The following is a 16,851-nucleotide window of genomic DNA, read 5'->3' as shown; positions in this document are numbered from 1 at the left end:
TAGTGGACAGAGGCTATTTAATTCTGAAGTACTTGGCATTTCTTTTGAATTTCATGCAGAGGTTACAGGACCCAGTTAAAGGCTGCTTTGGACCCTGGAACCCTGCAGTTGGAGGTAGATGTGCACCTCTTGTCGTTGGAGCTTGGTACTAACCTAGATTTTCTGTTTATTGTTAGGAAAAACTAGAGAAAAAAATATTTTACAGTACTCTCCATCCCAGATTCCAAAGTGCTGGACAGGCGGCAGAAGTCCAAGACTCACCACAGTCAGAGGGTGGAAAGCGCTTCCTAAACACAAACAAATGAACAAGCAGGCAAACAACAGACATAAAACCAAATAGGGAAAATGACACAGAGAAACCCCAGTTCCAGGAGTCGCAGAGGATTTCTGTGAAGCAGCAGAACCCAGTGCTATCAATGTCACTTTTATTCTGCTGCAGCATATTTGGTGGCTGGGAGACTGTGTGCTCAGGGCAAAGACTAGGAATATTCTTTCTCTCAGAAAATTGAAAATACAAGACTATGCTAGCAGCATATTCCCATTATTAATTAAACTTTTGAAACAGAAGTATAATAGTGAAATTAAAATTCTACCCAGAAAAAAGACCCTTTAGTGTTATTTGTAATTATTACCACAGCTTAAAATGACAAGCCCTCAAAGAATGAAGACATTTTTCTACTGAAATAATAGATTATCAATGGTTTTTAGACACTGAGATGTATTTAACACTTACCTAATTCAACCTGATATTTAACTCTTGAACCTTCAATGGATGGAGGAAAGATCGAGTTTACCTCAAACTTGGCCCTATTCATCTTACAGATACTATTTTTCCTCTAAACACCAGATCCCAACCATAGAGAGCCCTACACAGATACTGCCCTTATTTACCTGCTTTTTTAATTTCTCAGGTTCTGATAAAAAGTAAAATTAACGCCGGATCTTTCAGCAAGGAGATCTTAAAAAAAAAAAAAAACTGGGGAGCACAACCACAAGATGGTATTTTTAAGAAAAGCAGCAGCACTTAGAGAAAAACATGGTACCTGATCATGACTGCACTTCTCACGTTCTTGACTTGCTGTAAAAACAAAGCAAACCTGAGATGCCCAGCTGAGAGCCAGAGGAAGCCACAGTGACCCTGCAAAAGGAAGTACTGTGGAGATAACAGCACCCACAGACAAGCACACAGTGGGATTTGAGATTCTGAGCGCCTCTTTTAAGGCAGGCACCTAAGCTGGGTTAGATACCACTGGCTCTCTCTGGAGTAGAAGCCTTGCTGGCAGAGGGCAACTCTGTTCCCCACCAGCTACAGGGAAACTCTCCGCAAATGGCACAGGCCCAAAATCCAGCTTCCAGACCACTGAAATCAGGTGAATGACCCCTTCCTTTCTTCAAATGAGAAAAAAAAAAAAAAACAGATATAACAGAAGTGTACAAGAGCTGGCACAGGTGACTGGAGGAGAGGGTGAGAGAAACAGGTTAGAATGAAAAGAAAAACCATTAAAACAAATCAAAAGAACTTAAAAAACTGCCCTTTTTCCTCAAAGGAACATGATAATTAACAAATAGGTTTTAATCCACGCAGATGTAATTTCTGGCTCACTGCTCTTCTGGGGCTGTATCCAGTGTTTATCTATATTTAATCTTGATGCTTTTCATGGTCTGGAATCTCCTGACTGTGCTGGATAGCAGACACAGAAAGGCCATTAAAATCCCTTGATTTCAGCCTGTGCTCGCTTCAGTCAGGGATGCTTTTCAATAAAGCTGCTCTGGGCATTGGCATTACCAAGAAGAGAATGTGGCCAGTTACTCATAGTAACTGCACTAAGCAGAGAAATTACTCTGGATTTATATGTGACAAGAGTTTACCCCAGTCTAGCAATCCAAATTCTCAGTATCCTGGGACTTCACAAAGTCAGACAAGTTCTGAAGTCAATCTCACTCAAACATCAGTGCAGAAATCTGTTTTTAAAGCAGTTTTCAAAGAAATAAATCACATACTCTGCCTTTTTCTCAATCTTATGAAAACTAGATATACTTTCATTTTGAAAAACGTTTAAAGTCAGTTAAGAACAAACAAAAACCAAACCAAAACAAAACCATAACACATTTAAATACCAGTGCAGGCAAAATTCCTGCCAAGGATGGTTTCTCTAGGCAAATAAACCAAGCAACGTATTACTTTCTAAGTCCTGAGAAGAACTTGAGAAACTCAAGGCCAAAAGCAGCCTTTGGGCAATATTCAAGGCTGTCAAGACACATAAAGCAGCATTAAAATAATCCTCTAGCAACAGGTAAATACTAAATGCAGGTACCAGTAAGCACTCCGGGGGACAAAGGCACGGCTGGCACTGACTTCAGAGGGCTAGGATAAGGCTTTTCCACGATTAAGGAATGCCAGCACTCCAAGGGTTCTCTTTACGACCAGAAAAAAACCCAAACTGCAATGGAGAGAAGTAAAGTAGGACATAAAATTTTATTCTGAAATGATCTCTGGCCACAACAATAAAATGTAACAAATATTCACTAGAACAGTCTTAACTCCTGTCATCAGCTGTACAATACATACAGTATCATAAAACTGGCCACTAGGATTAAAACCCCACTACAACATCTTTAATGTTAAGTGGCAACAGCAGCATCTCACAGAAAAGTATACATACATATATACACAGTCCACATTCAATCGTTTTTCACATGTTTTCAGTACACACAGTTGCAGCATATTACAGTCACGTGTCTAAGTCGTTGCCCAATAAAACCCCAAGCTACTGCTTAGACGTCATTGTAGAGCAGTCGAACTGAGTAATTACAATTTGTAGCAGAGATGTACAAGCCCCTCGAAACAATAATTCACAAATGTTTTTGTTTTATTTAAATGCTACCATAGCGTTAAACTGGGCAATATTCTAATCTTTACTGACTGAAAAAAAGAGAAGGTGTTCTTTCTGTACTTATCACAAATATCGATGGAAAAAAATACTAAGAAATGGAGAGCATTAAATAATGCACACCCTGTCATAAAGATTCTAATATTGCCCAATGCTACTTATGTCTAAAGTGTTTCCAACGTTCCCATGAAGTCATTTATAACTTCAAACCACCCACCAAGTTAAAAGTGGCTTAAGTGCCTTGCACCCAAATTGTAAAAATCCCTGGCCACCTTTACAAGAGCCAGGCACATATAAAAGGAATGCACTTTGGTTCATACCAAATGCCCTGGGATTAAATCACACTATAAAACTAAAGAGTCTGAGGTAAATTTTTACAAATACAGTTGATTTCTGTCTAGTGTTACCGTAACAAAAATTTATTTAAAAAAAAAAAAATCAATTTGATGTTAAAGTACAACCAATGAGGAAGGGCCATCTTTAACCCCTTAGTGAGACGTCCTACAAGAACAGAGTGTCCTTTCCACCCCAGCAGTGTGATTGCCTTATTGTTTCTGTTAAGGCCTCGATAATCTACAGGATGTTTTAAAACAGGTACGGTGCTTAAAAATAGATTTCATCCCTACGATCCAGTATTCAAAGGGTTAAAGAGGCCAAGATGCATGCCCTACAACATGGCATTGGTAACAAAAGGCACATTGTTAACACCAAGGGCACAATCCATCCTCTATTGTTAATCTACACATCTTGCATCACTCTGTTGTTCCAATACACTTCAGTGGTAATGAACACTCCAGTGGTGCAAGAAACTGAGCCAACTGAGACTGCAACCAAAGACAAGACAACACTGTGCTATTACTAAATCTGAAAATAGCTCAGACATCTCCAGACAATGGTAACATGTGAGACTAAGCACTGTTTCCAAGCCAACTTCTATCAGCCTAATTATCAGAGCCCTTATAATAAAATCACACCAAAGCAAGAGGCAATGTCTTCTCCCCCCCCGCCCCCCTCCTTTTTTACACGTATAAATAAGCTACAATAAAAAGCAGCCACATATCTTAGAAACCTTGATGTAGCTGCTTCTTTAGTATAGAGGAAGTTCCACTATATCTGGGTTAAAAAAATAGCTCTGCACACTCTATTTTGGCCTTAAAGTTTCCGGTAGCATTTATGAAGAAGGTTGGTCATAAATGCGTTATTGGCATTAAGAACTGGTTACATGTAAAAGAAAATTTAGTGGTTTTAGCCCATTAATGACCCATGAACCTTATGAATGTTTTCATTGTCAATTGTCATGAAAGGCAGGAACACGTATCAAGGTTATCTTTAAAATATGCTAAGGGGGAGGCGATTCTTTTTCCACCCCTCATGTAAGTAACCCCATTTCTTAACTTTTGCGGAAAGAGCTAAGGTAGAAAGGAGTGGTAAAGCCAAGCAGTTGGTGGAGGAAGTAAAGAATCCCAGTTACTGTCAAAAAATACACGGTACTGTATTCCCACAGTCATGGGAGTCAGCTAATTTTATAGGAAAATTAATATATCTCTTTTCCAGACTTAGAATTTACTGACCATAACTTAGTGGATATTCATATTCCAAAAGCCACTTCTCTTAGCTGTATTACTATATTTCATTTTTAACATGATTTCACACATGTTTACATATTGCACTTACACACATCGTATAAAGTTGTGAACATTTAACACTAAATAATTTACTTTGACTAGAGGCAGGAAATGATCTTTTTTATACAAAAAAATAATAAAGATGGTTGATTGATGCTCTAATTTTTACAGTTATCAATCAACAAATACCATCCTCTACTCAGAAATTATTTTTGGAGCTTCTTTAGGTGTTGACTTTTTGGCAAGAAGTTGAGTGATATGTTTCCTGAGAATTCTGTCATTTCATACTTCTATCCCTCCCCCAGTCTTACATTAAATTAAAAAAAAAAACAAACCAAAACAAACAAACAAACAAAATTAGGCTGTAAGTGGTAAATCTTAATGAACATGAAGAACAACTTAACCGGAAACTTTCTTGGCCTCTCAGGGGACCATGCTTTAAGTGTTTTTCAGAATTTGTACACGTAACTTAGTAAGATCTGTGCATACAAAGGTTGCTTATAGTAAAGTTATTGAGGTTTTATGCAATCCATTCTAGTCTCTCTCATCCTAACACCCATAAACCCTTCTAGATTATATTCTGATTTCTTTAAAATTCCCTTTTCATATGCTGTTTTATACATCTAATGTAGACCACAGTCATTGCATGTGATGAGATACTGGTCTTAGATTTCAAACTGTTCCTGTTGAAAACATGCTACAATGTGTAAATATTTCTCATGTAGGTCTAGATATTATTCCTCAGTAAAGACCATCTTTCTCCCATGAATATAATTAAAAGTAAAAAAGAAAAACCAAACATCAGCACACACACACATGAACAAATCTATACATATCTCTAACTGTTCCTTCAAAATCATTTTCAGCTACAAACACCAAAGACTGAGCCAAATTCCAGTCATTTACCTTTTCTTTGATATTTCTCCTGTATTAGTAAATATTTAAGATGGTGCCTGCCAACTGAAAAGCTTTCCAAAGCAGATCTTTGCATCTACACCTATGCTCTCTAAAGAAAGGTACTTGTCTACAGAAAACCATACAGTAACATAGTGTTTGCCCCTACATACAGATTTGATCTGAAGTGTAAATGTACCAGAGAGGTCACAATCGCTCAGATAGACATTGTCAGAAGAAATAAAAACAACATGTGAAATTCATGTAGCATTAACAGTCTGGAAGTTACAGTATAAAACTGACAAAGCAAGCACTTCTGCCTGTGTGATTCAGGGAGGCCAAGCTGCACATGAGGAGAGAAAATAGAAAGAAATAGAGAGAAACCCAGTGTGAATCCTCAGTGTTATATACCTGAAATGAAGTGCAGAATGTTTTGCTTTACCCGACTTCAGGTTTAGGAAGCAACTCATCGGTCACTTTCAGATTTAGAGGAACAGACATACTTTCATCTTTATTCTTTCTGGCCTGTTCCTCTCACTCTAGCACATGGCATGTACAGTAGAGTCTGTTTTAGCCCTAGAAGTTCTTTTCTTTTTTTTTTTTTTTTTTTTTTGCATTACATCTGAACAATCATTTAAATCAAAAACATTACTGTCAAATAGAGAAAGCATTCCACAGGCGGTTACTGTATCATTACTAAGTGATACCACTACTTTTTCTGGGCTACTATACAGAAAATGACAATATTCCATGCTATGGCTCCATTTCAGATAACAAGTTTGCAGGTGCTTAACTGTATTTCTTTGAGAATTCTCCCTGGAGTCCAGTCAGGCATAGGTGTTAGTGTTTGCAGGATCAAGACCCATACCCGTAAACTCCAGAAGAGCCTTATGAATTTACCCCAGGTGAAACTTAATATGAACCATGGAAGAGAAAGGTTAATACCTTTGACACCACGCTGCAATGCATGACAATCATGTTGTAACCAGTGGCCTGCCACTGATGTTTATTACTGTGTCACACTAGTTACAGTAAGGCTAATTGTACTGTAGAAGACAAACATTTTAAAAAATAAGTATAAAAACTTAAAGCATTGTCCCCGTGTTTTTATAAAAACAAAATCAACATTTCTTACATTTAAAATGAGTGCTGAAAGATACAAATGAATAAAGTTACTGAGCAAATAAAAATGTATTATCTGAGCTACTTTTTCATACAAATAAGGCTCAGCCACATTGTATCTCTTGTATTAACAGCATTGGGTTTTTCAAACTCAGCTAACGAGTTTTGGCAACACTGTTCTTTGCTGAATATTCCCATTGGCATCTGTCATCTGTGCCAAATTAGTCCTCAGTTTTGAAGCTGAGCTTGAAGTCGGAGGTAACTTGGAAATCGATGTTATAGCACCAGTGCTCTCTGCAATTCTCTTCGCCGAGGCTTTCTCCCCAGTTGGAGGCTTTGGCAACCGTCTCCTTAGCCAGGGATGCCGCAAAGCCTGGCTGGGTGTCATACGGATAGCAGGATCCCATTCTAAACACTGTTTTAAAAAGTCAAGGAAGAGGGGATCATCACATCCCTTTAATGCATTACCCCATTCTCTGCTCTCTGGCGGGCCACGTAGTTTTCCCCTCCGAGAGCGTCCACCGTTAAGTATTACAGAACCATCAGACAAGGTTGTGATGGTGCAGTAGCGCGGATAACCCTTAGAGCTCACAAAGTTTTTGGCTCGCTTGGATGAATCCAGAAGTTTTGGGGAAGGCATGCCCAATAGCTCGATCATACAAGCCAGCTGGTCTCCTTCATCTTCTCCAGGCAAAAGTGGGTAACCGGTGAGAAGTTCTGCTAGAATACACCCCAAGCTCCACATGTCTATGGGCATCCCATAACGAGCACCAAGGATGACTTCAGGTGCACGGTAAAAACGTGACTGAATGTAAGTGTAGACACGCTGGTGCTCGTAACAACTTGAGCCAAAATCGATCACTTTAATACCACTTCTACCCTGTTGCTTTAACAGAATGTTCTCAGGTTTAAGGTCACAGTGAATGATTCTATTTTTGTGCAAAGCATCCAAGCACTGTAAAATTGAGTGGGCAAACTTGCGGACCAAAGGCAGGCTAAAGCCCTGAAACTTGTTTTTCTTTATTAATTCGTACAGGTTCATGCTCAGCAATTCAAATGTCATGCAGATATGGCTGCGGAATGTGAAGTTTTCCAACATGTGAATAACATTCATGTTGTTATCCTTATCTTGTTTCCGGAGGTGCTCCAGAATCCTAATTTCTTCCGCAGCTTGGCGGTGGAAACGCTTTTCATTTCTCACCATTTTTAGTGCCACATGCTGATGCATCTTGTGATCGTAGGCCTTCACCACCTGCCCAAAGCTCCCTTTCCCTATAACTTTCAGGACTTCGTATCTGTACGCAATATGATCGTGGGGTACTTGCACATAAGACCCCTGGTCATCATCGTACCCGCCGTTGTTTGGACCACCAATCACACCTTGCCGCTTCTTTGCATTTGGACCCAAAAAGTATATTTCAGGGTAGCAAAATATCTCGTGATGCTCAAAAGCTGTTAATTTTTGCATGTATTGCTTCATTGCCTGCTCTGGTGTCATAACGGAGGCTTTCACCTTCCCTGTTCCATCTGTAGATTTTAAAGAGCTGGAGCTCCCTTGTCGTCTGTGAGCACTCTCTGACTGTCTGTCCTGAACCACTGGCAATCCAGATTTGCCTAGTGTTGTAAGTCCATTCGGCTGCGTTGTCAGAACCGTCCTCTTGTTACTATTATCTTCAAACAGCTGCTGAACCTGGATTTGTCCATGGCTACCAACATGGAGGTGCTCATTCATTGTGTGCTTACTGCCTCCAACCTAAAATTGAAAATAAATACATACCCAGTTAACAAGAAAGGCATAAACTCTTCTTCTATGCTTCACCATTCATTCTGAACCCAATATCCCGCCTAACACACCTCAAAACGAAGTATTTTCTTAAAGTTCAGCTGTCTACACCTAATTTAAAAAATACAACGTATATACTACGACTCTGCTAGATGCCATTACATTCTCCAGATACTAGTTTCTCAAATGCCACTTTCATGATTCTCTGAAATGTCTGTAACAAGGCAGTGAATGGTGTGCTACAACATTAAGCAAACAATTCCTCCAAGGAACCTTCAAGGCAACAGTCCTGTTACATCAACAAGTACGCTTAAGGGATATTAAATCAGATTTCATAGTAGCAGTTTTATTTATGCTGGAGATCAATAAATAATGCCTGCTGGAGCTTACATAGCTAAGGCTCTCCTTCTGATCTGTTCTCAGAAATCAAAATTTTAACTTGTTCTAAAACTAGCTGGATATCAAAAGCGCCAGACACAATTTTCAGCAGTGAGGAATTTGCTGTGACCTGCACAAAGAGAATAACCTGGACATCTCTCAAGTTCAAGAGATGCCATTCACTGCTAGCGATTGAGACAGTCCCTATTCAGCAAAGCACTCAAATCGATGTATAAGCATAAGTATATCCCTCAGCACTTTGCCATGCCAGCCTTATAATGACTTTTAACCAAGATGAGATATGGGGCCTGATACAGACTTGAATGGAAAGAAAATCTTTGCCTTGAAGAACATGCATGCAACCTTATTTTATAGGGATGGAAAAAGTATTGGTTGATTTTACAAATTACATCTGTTCTTTACGATTTTCACAATGGAGAAGAAGCACTTTCAAGCAAAGAAACACTGGAGGTACTGGGGTATGAAAACAGCTAGTGGAAGAAACCTGTTACTTTTAAGTAGAAACAGGAAATTTACAAGCATATACTTGCTACTAAAATAGCTGTCCTTAAAATTCCTCATTTGCTCTAAAGCAGAGGATAATTAGTCTGTCTTTTCTGCCTGGTCTTAGACAGACGTGGGAAGAATTCCCCTGCTGTCTCTCCAGCTGATTCACCAGCCTTAATATTTATGCCAAATTACTAACCAAAAGTTCACAGATACTGTCAGACAGATGATCAGGCTAGGGTTGAGAGCACTTTTAATCTGAACCTTATTTTTTCTGTGCAGCTAAGGAAAACACATTCCCTGTTCACTTCAGGTTGCTGAAATGAAATCAGAAAACGACAGTTGTGTGCTGTGATATGAGGCAGTGAAATCTGTCCTGCAACTGCAGAGGTGCTTCCTAATGAAAAAGCCAGGACACGCGATGCAGATTCTAGCACACATTTTGCTTCTGTTATGGTATCACACAGATAGGGAAGAAACTTGGTTTTGTAATTTCATTAAATTGCTCCCAATGAGTATGCAACTAGCTAGACACCAGCTTCACTTTTGGGTAATATTTTGAAACTTGCAGCTCTAAAGCTCACACAGTGCAAGAACAAGAGCTCTCAGGGACTGTTTCTGCTGAGTTCACTGTTCTCCTGTTTCCATTTTGACTCATGTTGAATGACTGGTCCATTTTATTTCATCACTGCAGTTGGACTGCGTAGGTTTATTTGCAGAGCAATTTCATCTCGTGCAATCACATTTGATTGATCTCATAGGAAGTGCCACCACACAATGGCAATTCAGAGCAAAGGCACCTGTAACATTCAAGCACAAGGAAGGTGCTCAATAGGATTCTGACATCAATTCTCTTCCTGATTTGATGTCTCAAAAGCACCAGGGAATTGTCTAAAGGGATTCCGGTAGGCAAACTTTGAAGCACACTCCTGCAACAGTCTCCTTAAGGTTGTCCTGATCCTGTATATGCAGCAGTGACTGAACCTAAGAGACTTTGGCCCTAAGAGCTGCTACGCGGTGCACCCCAGAAGAACTGGATCTGGTTAGTAAGATGTGTTTGGATGTGTTCAGCACATGCAGCACGACAAAATTGCCTGAATGAGAAACGCAAAACAAAGCAGCAGAGTAACTGTACAGACCACAAATACTTCAGCCAGGAAATTCCGGGCACAAACATTTCTTCTGCAGGGCTGCTTGACCAGCAAGGCAGCACATACCTAGATAAACTGGGAGCAGATAATACTAACGTATAGCCAATGAGGAACAAACAGCATAGGGGAGAAAAACATCTCTCAGAATTTCTAAACCCAAGTGCTCATTGACACAGTTCACATTTTGAATTAATTTTCTTTTTATTTCCACTTGAGTCACCTGTTTCACAGTTAGCTATTTTCTGCCCTTCCCAAGCACTGCGCGTTTCAATAGATGTGCTGCCTAATTCTTCAAACTCCAGTGGTTTGCTTTGTACCAGGGCTTTGCAAAAAAAAAAAAAAAACACTAACATTTGTCCACTTTCAAAAGTCCACTGGGACTAAGGAGTTCTTCTTCCTAAAAGCACGTTTGTAAACACATCTCTGAAGTGTAAACCATGTAGCTCTGCTTCCTGCACCTTTAGGCAGCCTCACTGTTTCCCTTGCTGCTCATAGGTTTGTTTTTTTGCAAGCAGCAGAATGAAATCACCAGCATTATCCCAGCTTCACCCCAAATTTAAAGTGACCGGTTTTGCCAGTTTCAGTCAGCTGCTGCTGGGGAATGCAAATGCAGATGCAGACAGTAGCACTGGTTTTCTTTGTGGAAGAAAAGCCACTAAATCAGCACAGGCTCTGTTCCAAAACTTGTGGGGGAGATGACAGCTCACTTTTCTTTCAAAAACCCCAGCGGGAGTTTCAGAGGTATCAGACACATCGCTGCAGAAGAACCACCACCTTTTCTTCTGTTTCCTATCGGGATGAGCCGAGGGCTGGATTCTCACCAGCCCTTTGCTCTGCCTATCTGCTTCTGCCTACCGGCTGTCTCAGATTTGCCATCAAGTTCGGGCTTGCACTGCTTACACGCTCCGCAGGCTTAACAGGTGACGCTCTAAGTTCCCTGAACCACTGCTAATGGGAAGCTACAAAGGGCTACAGCCTTCTCCGTCCCATAGCAAACTGCTCACGGTTCGCAGGAGCTCCATCAGTCTTTCATCTGAAACCACGAGCCTGAGAGGTTTATAATGCGTCTCCTTTCTGCATCTGCAGATAGGCCTGTAAATTCCAGAACCAACAACCTGCACACACAGCCAACAACCTGCACACACTTACTACAATATCGCACTGCCTGTGCTCAGACCCATACACGCCTTCAAAGATTTGCATATTTTTAGAGCACGCATCTTCAAAAACTTCTTGATGTACACACTTCTACATAAACATATTGAAACTCCAGGTAAGCTTGAACTCGAAGAGCTAATATTGAATCTTCTAGTAACATCAACTATAAAGCAGCAAATATTACAAGGTTTTTTTCTCTCTCACTGCAGTGTTTCATAACTTCAGAAACACTGCTATGATTTTGCTTTAACGTTGGTTTGCTCAGTTTATGGAAATAGATGGCTAAGCTGAAAAAAAATCATGCAATCTTTGAAACAAAGACACCAAGAAAAACACAAGCAAAAATTATTTTGTTCTTTTTCTTTCTTCTCCCTCCCCACCCCTCCTGAAATGGATTTAAAGACATAAGTGGACTACAGTACTACGCCTAGATGACACAGGCGTTATGACACAGTGGTGGCATAAAACTGAGTCCATCCTGCTAACAAGAAAGTAAACTGACAATTCTCCTGAGGTGCCACTCAGCCAGTACAACGAGGTCTCAAGACTTTCTACAAGACTGCAATGACTGTCTTTAGGATCCAATGCCATCTTACTTAACCAATCTGGTAAGTATCAAATACTTATTCTACATGGTGTCTTCCAAAACCTTTAACACATTATGCAGTTGTACCTCATTCCATCTTTTCTACAAAACAAAACAAAAAAACATGCTTGGTGTGCTATTAACACCCTACAAAACTATTCAAGACTTACCCATGCTTCCACTATCTATTATCATTTTAATTTGAGCAAAACCCCAGAAAAAAGACTGGTATCGGTCAGAATCTAGAAGGATTTATAAAATGAATCCCAATAATAAAGCAATCATATGATGTCCTGCAGAAATCCTGCACAGGAATAAGATGTCTTTATCTGCTGTTACTCTGCACAGATGAGAAATACCATGCCAAAGTAATAACTTATTAAAATAATAGATGTTACACTCTAAACCCCTTTCTTTACAGTACTTCCAGGCACACCAGTTTCAGCCCCAGTGAGCCTAACACGCTAGAGGCATATGGTATCAGGTGTAGCACGCTTCACTGCCTATTTTGTTGACTACAGCCTGAATAAATGTACAAAAGGCCCTTTTTCCTTGATAAATGAATTCAACAGCATTCCTCTGTTCAGAACTAAAAATAGCTGCTAATTAGCACGATAACAATAATGCAGGATTATCATAATGGTTTTATTATGAGTGTGGGTTTTATACACTGAAAAAGACTAAGCCCTTGTCCTAAAGAGCTTGTGTTCAACAAGAGCTGTAGAAAAAAAAAAAAAAAAATCATTTGGATTTTTTGCTGCTGTCACACACGGCCAACATAAGCTCGGCCAACATAAGCTTATTTTTGAAAAGTTAACATTGACTTTACACTGCAAATATTTTCAGAGACAGAACTATGCTTCAGGAGTGATACTGATTCATAAATTCCTTTCCACCTGTCTGGGCTACGTTGTGCATATGCAGTGAGCCTGAGTACTCGTGGGACACCCCCATGTATTACGCACGTTGAAATCAACAAGGACACTCCGTGCACACTACATCAAGCCTTCAGGTAAGCTGATGTGCACACGTAGGAGAGATGTGCCCAGATGTTCTGCGCTCTCCATAGCACAGCCACCAACTGTTAGAGCCCAAGCTTCAGATGTCCTCACAAAGAAAGTTAGATAGCTTCACTTTCCCCCTTAGCAAAAGTTTTATGTAGAATAATCACCCAAAGAAACCTAGGCAGAGCAAGGTCATGACTGCATACTTATTTCCAATCATTTCTGTGTCAACTTACTGCACAAACACACCACAGTAGGAAAATGTTTTCTTTGTTTTTACTTGCTTTAAAAACAGCTGCACACAACAAAAATTTGCAGCATGTTATCCAGCAGATCTTCAGGTAACAGAGTCCACGGATCTCCCTTCCATCATAAATTATTATTTTTTAATTATATAATTTCAAGATTAAGGCTGAATGATGCAAAAGTATATGGTTAGACACTCATCCCTGGTGGCAAAAGAAAACAGGCCTGCTGCAGGGAAATCTTGGAAAGGCCTTGAAGAAAGAGGGCACTGAATGAGGCACTGTAAATGGGCTGTTGTTACAGTCCTAGACAGGAGGAGAAGAAGATTAAGACTGCTTTACTGCAAGAGAAACAGGAAGAGTGCAGAACGCAGGGACATGTGCCAAATAAGAAAGAACGGAGATGGAGGTAGGCAGGAGACAAGAGTCTGGGAGAGACTCACAGACGGGTGGGGATTTACACGAGCAAAGCAGCAGGCAAGCAAGATAATCTCTACTGCAGCATGTCAAGTGGATGCAAGCACACCATAATGAAACAGGACAGAGCAAATAGGAAACGATTCCGATCATCAATGCAAAAACTTTGGGCTTCAAAAGAGAAAACAATGACTAGGAGAGGAAAACAAGGAGGGCAAGGCATTGGAAATGAGTTCACGTTTTCCATCGCAAGCATCCAAAAAGATAAAGTCACAGATGGAAACAGGCAAGAAAATGCCTAGGATGGAGCCCCAGATCTTTGAAAATAAACAAAACCTTTCCCTGGTACAACACACAATGGTCTGCTTAGCAACAAAGGCTGCTGCGACTGCAGAGACTGCAGCCAAAACCTCTGCCCTGTTACATGAAGCCCGTGCATCTCCCCGCTTCCCCCCCCCCAACACTGCTGTGCCCTGCCAAACACCAAACGTCACTAGAAAGAGGGAGACAACAGCTCTGCTACAGGCTAGATCACACAACCGCTGCAAGAAATATGACAGGTAGTGGACTTCTTGTCTGTCTGAATTAAAACTTTTTGGCTTAAAAAAAAAAACAACTCTTCCACCTCAGTCTCTCCTCACAGTCATTGTATACACAATGCACACGTGCACAGGCAGCCACAGGCAAGTTCAACCACTTAAGTAAACTATACCTCTGAGAGTTTGAAACACAAAAGAGAAATATCCGTTTCATTTTTGGCTATTAGAGAAGTTAAAATGACACAACAGGGATGAAAACACAGTATACAGACTAATACAACGAAACAAAATGGTTTAGGAAAATTGAAATGTTCCATTTCAAATAGATTTGATTGGAGGAAGTAGTGGGAGACAAAAGCCACTGTGTTTGAGGCGGTGTCAGCTGAGGTCAGTAGGCCTGAAGTTTACAGAATGCTCACATAACATATATAACCATTTTTTGGTTAAAATCCAGCATTCTGATGTCACATCTGATCCTTACCGCAAAAAGTTATGTTAGCCAACCACAAAACAACAACCTACAAAACTCACAGAGGCAGTCTGAGGTATTTCTGCAATAGTACCCAAGGCTAAATAAATACTGTAGAGTAGAAACATATCGCAAAGGCAAGGCTGGGTTTGCAACAGTCAGAATCCAGAGGGGCTTGAAACACAGCAGTGTAATGCTCGATCACCCGAGTGCTTCCATGAGGTATTCCATCTGTATGTACGTATATGCACACACATATATGCTGAATACAAACATACGCATATATACACAGTGATATATGTATAAAAATACTGTAAATAGAAATATAATGCTCAAGCACTCCTTGCATGCTTTCATAAAGGCATCATCTTTATATATGTACGTACATAAAAATGTATGCATCTATCTACGGACACTATACATTACACAGACATATATGTATATATAAAAATACCAGGGTCCTGCACTTCCAAAATTAGTTGGTAGCCCCAGATACACAGCTGGACCGCTGGGCTTTCTCAAATCCTAAATTAAGTCTGGGCTCTGCTACATGTGGGCCCCTGCTATTTGTGGGCCCATCTCTATGCGCAATTTCACGACCAGTGCCCGGACTGTTGGTATTATGTTTATTTTCTGTTTTTAAATAAAAAATAAACCACCATTCCACTTCTAAAATCAACCAGCACTTAACTGGAATGCAAATGCGCAAAACCCTACCTTTGATAGCAAAGAACAATTCAAATATATATCCTAGCTACATAAATATACACTGATGTTGATCTTAAGTATGCAGCTCCACCTTGAATCTGCAGAATATTCATCATTCCTTTTGAGAACATCCTACATACACTTGTTTTTTTAAAAAAAAAATTTAAGCCAATTCTTTCTATAAATGGATTTGAGTAAGACGCTTTTACCCCTGAAGCTACACGGAAAGTCACCGAAAGACTACTATCTAAATGCATAGTTTCACCTTCCACCAGCCCATAATCACATTACCATTTAAAGCTCTGCCATATGTTTACAAAGATAGTATGTGAGCATCCATGAAGAACTCATTAATTCTAAGAAAAGTATGCCATCAATGCCTCTCAGGGTCAGTCTGAAATCTTTCCTAATTTAAAAGGAAATGTATGCAATAAAAATTTCAGATATTTGGTGTTAACATGACAGCCTATAGACCCCTCTCTCTACGCCGTCGTGCCTCCAGGACAAGAGATACCCTCTCTCATCCATATATAGTGGCATACTCGGGAAGTTTCATTCCTAGTAGATTAAGTAGGAGTGGGAGATAATGCGAGATAGCACAGAACCGGAAAATAACATCCTTTTCATGCCATCGGTGCTCATTTCTTTAGGTAAACTACCGCAGCAATAAAGCCGGATCCATCCAATCGCTGCCCCCGTGCACAGAGAGCTGTTTCCAGGAAGACAGCGATCGGCCCGAGCTCACCCGACAGACAAGGGGAGAGCAGCCTTCATTTTTCACCAACGGGGCTCACCACGCGCCCCTTTAATCCCGCTGCCAAAATAATGTCAGCTCGAAAAATGCGTTTACCAGAACAGCTCCTCTTGGGGGGGGGGGGGGGGGGGAATTTGTGAGTGAAAAATGAGCTGTAACACCGGACCGATGGGGGGCTGGAGGGGCAGAGGGGTGAGCGAGCCTCTCCTCAGCGCACTCGGGGGGGTCGGAGGGTCCCCAGCTCGCACGGAAGCCCCCCACCTTTACACCCGTTCGGGCGGCGCTGGGCGGCGACCCCCGGCCCTCAGCGCCCCGTCCCACCCGTCCCGGCCCCGGCCCCCCGCCCCGAGCCCGTGCTCACCGTGTGGGAGGCGTTGCTGGCCCTGAGCGGCGGCAATGCGAGGGGCGACGGCGGGCCGGTCCCAGCTCCTGCCCGGGCCACCCCGGCTCCGGTGCCCGGGGAAGACTGCAGCGGGCGGCCGCTGTCCCCTGCCCTGCCTGCGGAGAGCACAGGGGTGAGCGCGGAGGGCCTCGCCGCCCCGTCTCGCCTCGGCCGCTTTCCCATTAATTTTATTTATTTTGGGGGGGGGGGGGGGGGGGGGGGGGGGGGGGGGGGGGGG

The 16,851-nt window shown here is 41.2% G+C and overlaps 1 protein-coding gene across 2 annotated transcripts in view; it reads right to left on the bottom strand.

Moving 5' to 3' along the window:
- Positions 1-2,457: 2,457 nt before the first annotated feature.
- Positions 2,458-16,851, bottom strand: part of DYRK2 (dual specificity tyrosine phosphorylation regulated kinase 2) — a 15,270-nt gene continuing 876 nt past the window's right edge. For both annotated transcript variants that reach the window (XM_035334730.1, XM_035334720.1), the window contains exons 2-3: positions 16,593-16,729; positions 2,458-8,285 (exon numbers count right to left, since the gene is read on the bottom strand). In XM_035334730.1, coding sequence (XP_035190621.1) covers positions 6,684-8,285; positions 16,593-16,729 — 1,739 coding nt within the window. In that variant the 3' untranslated portion in view covers positions 2,458-6,683. The remainder of the gene's footprint in view (positions 8,286-16,592; positions 16,730-16,851) is intronic.

Source organism: Oxyura jamaicensis, chromosome 1 (genome assembly GCF_011077185.1).
Source record: "Oxyura jamaicensis isolate SHBP4307 breed ruddy duck chromosome 1, BPBGC_Ojam_1.0, whole genome shotgun sequence".
Classification (NCBI taxonomy): domain Eukaryota; kingdom Metazoa; phylum Chordata; class Aves; order Anseriformes; family Anatidae; genus Oxyura; species Oxyura jamaicensis.
This window is presented reverse-complemented; position numbering and strand designations above follow the sequence as displayed.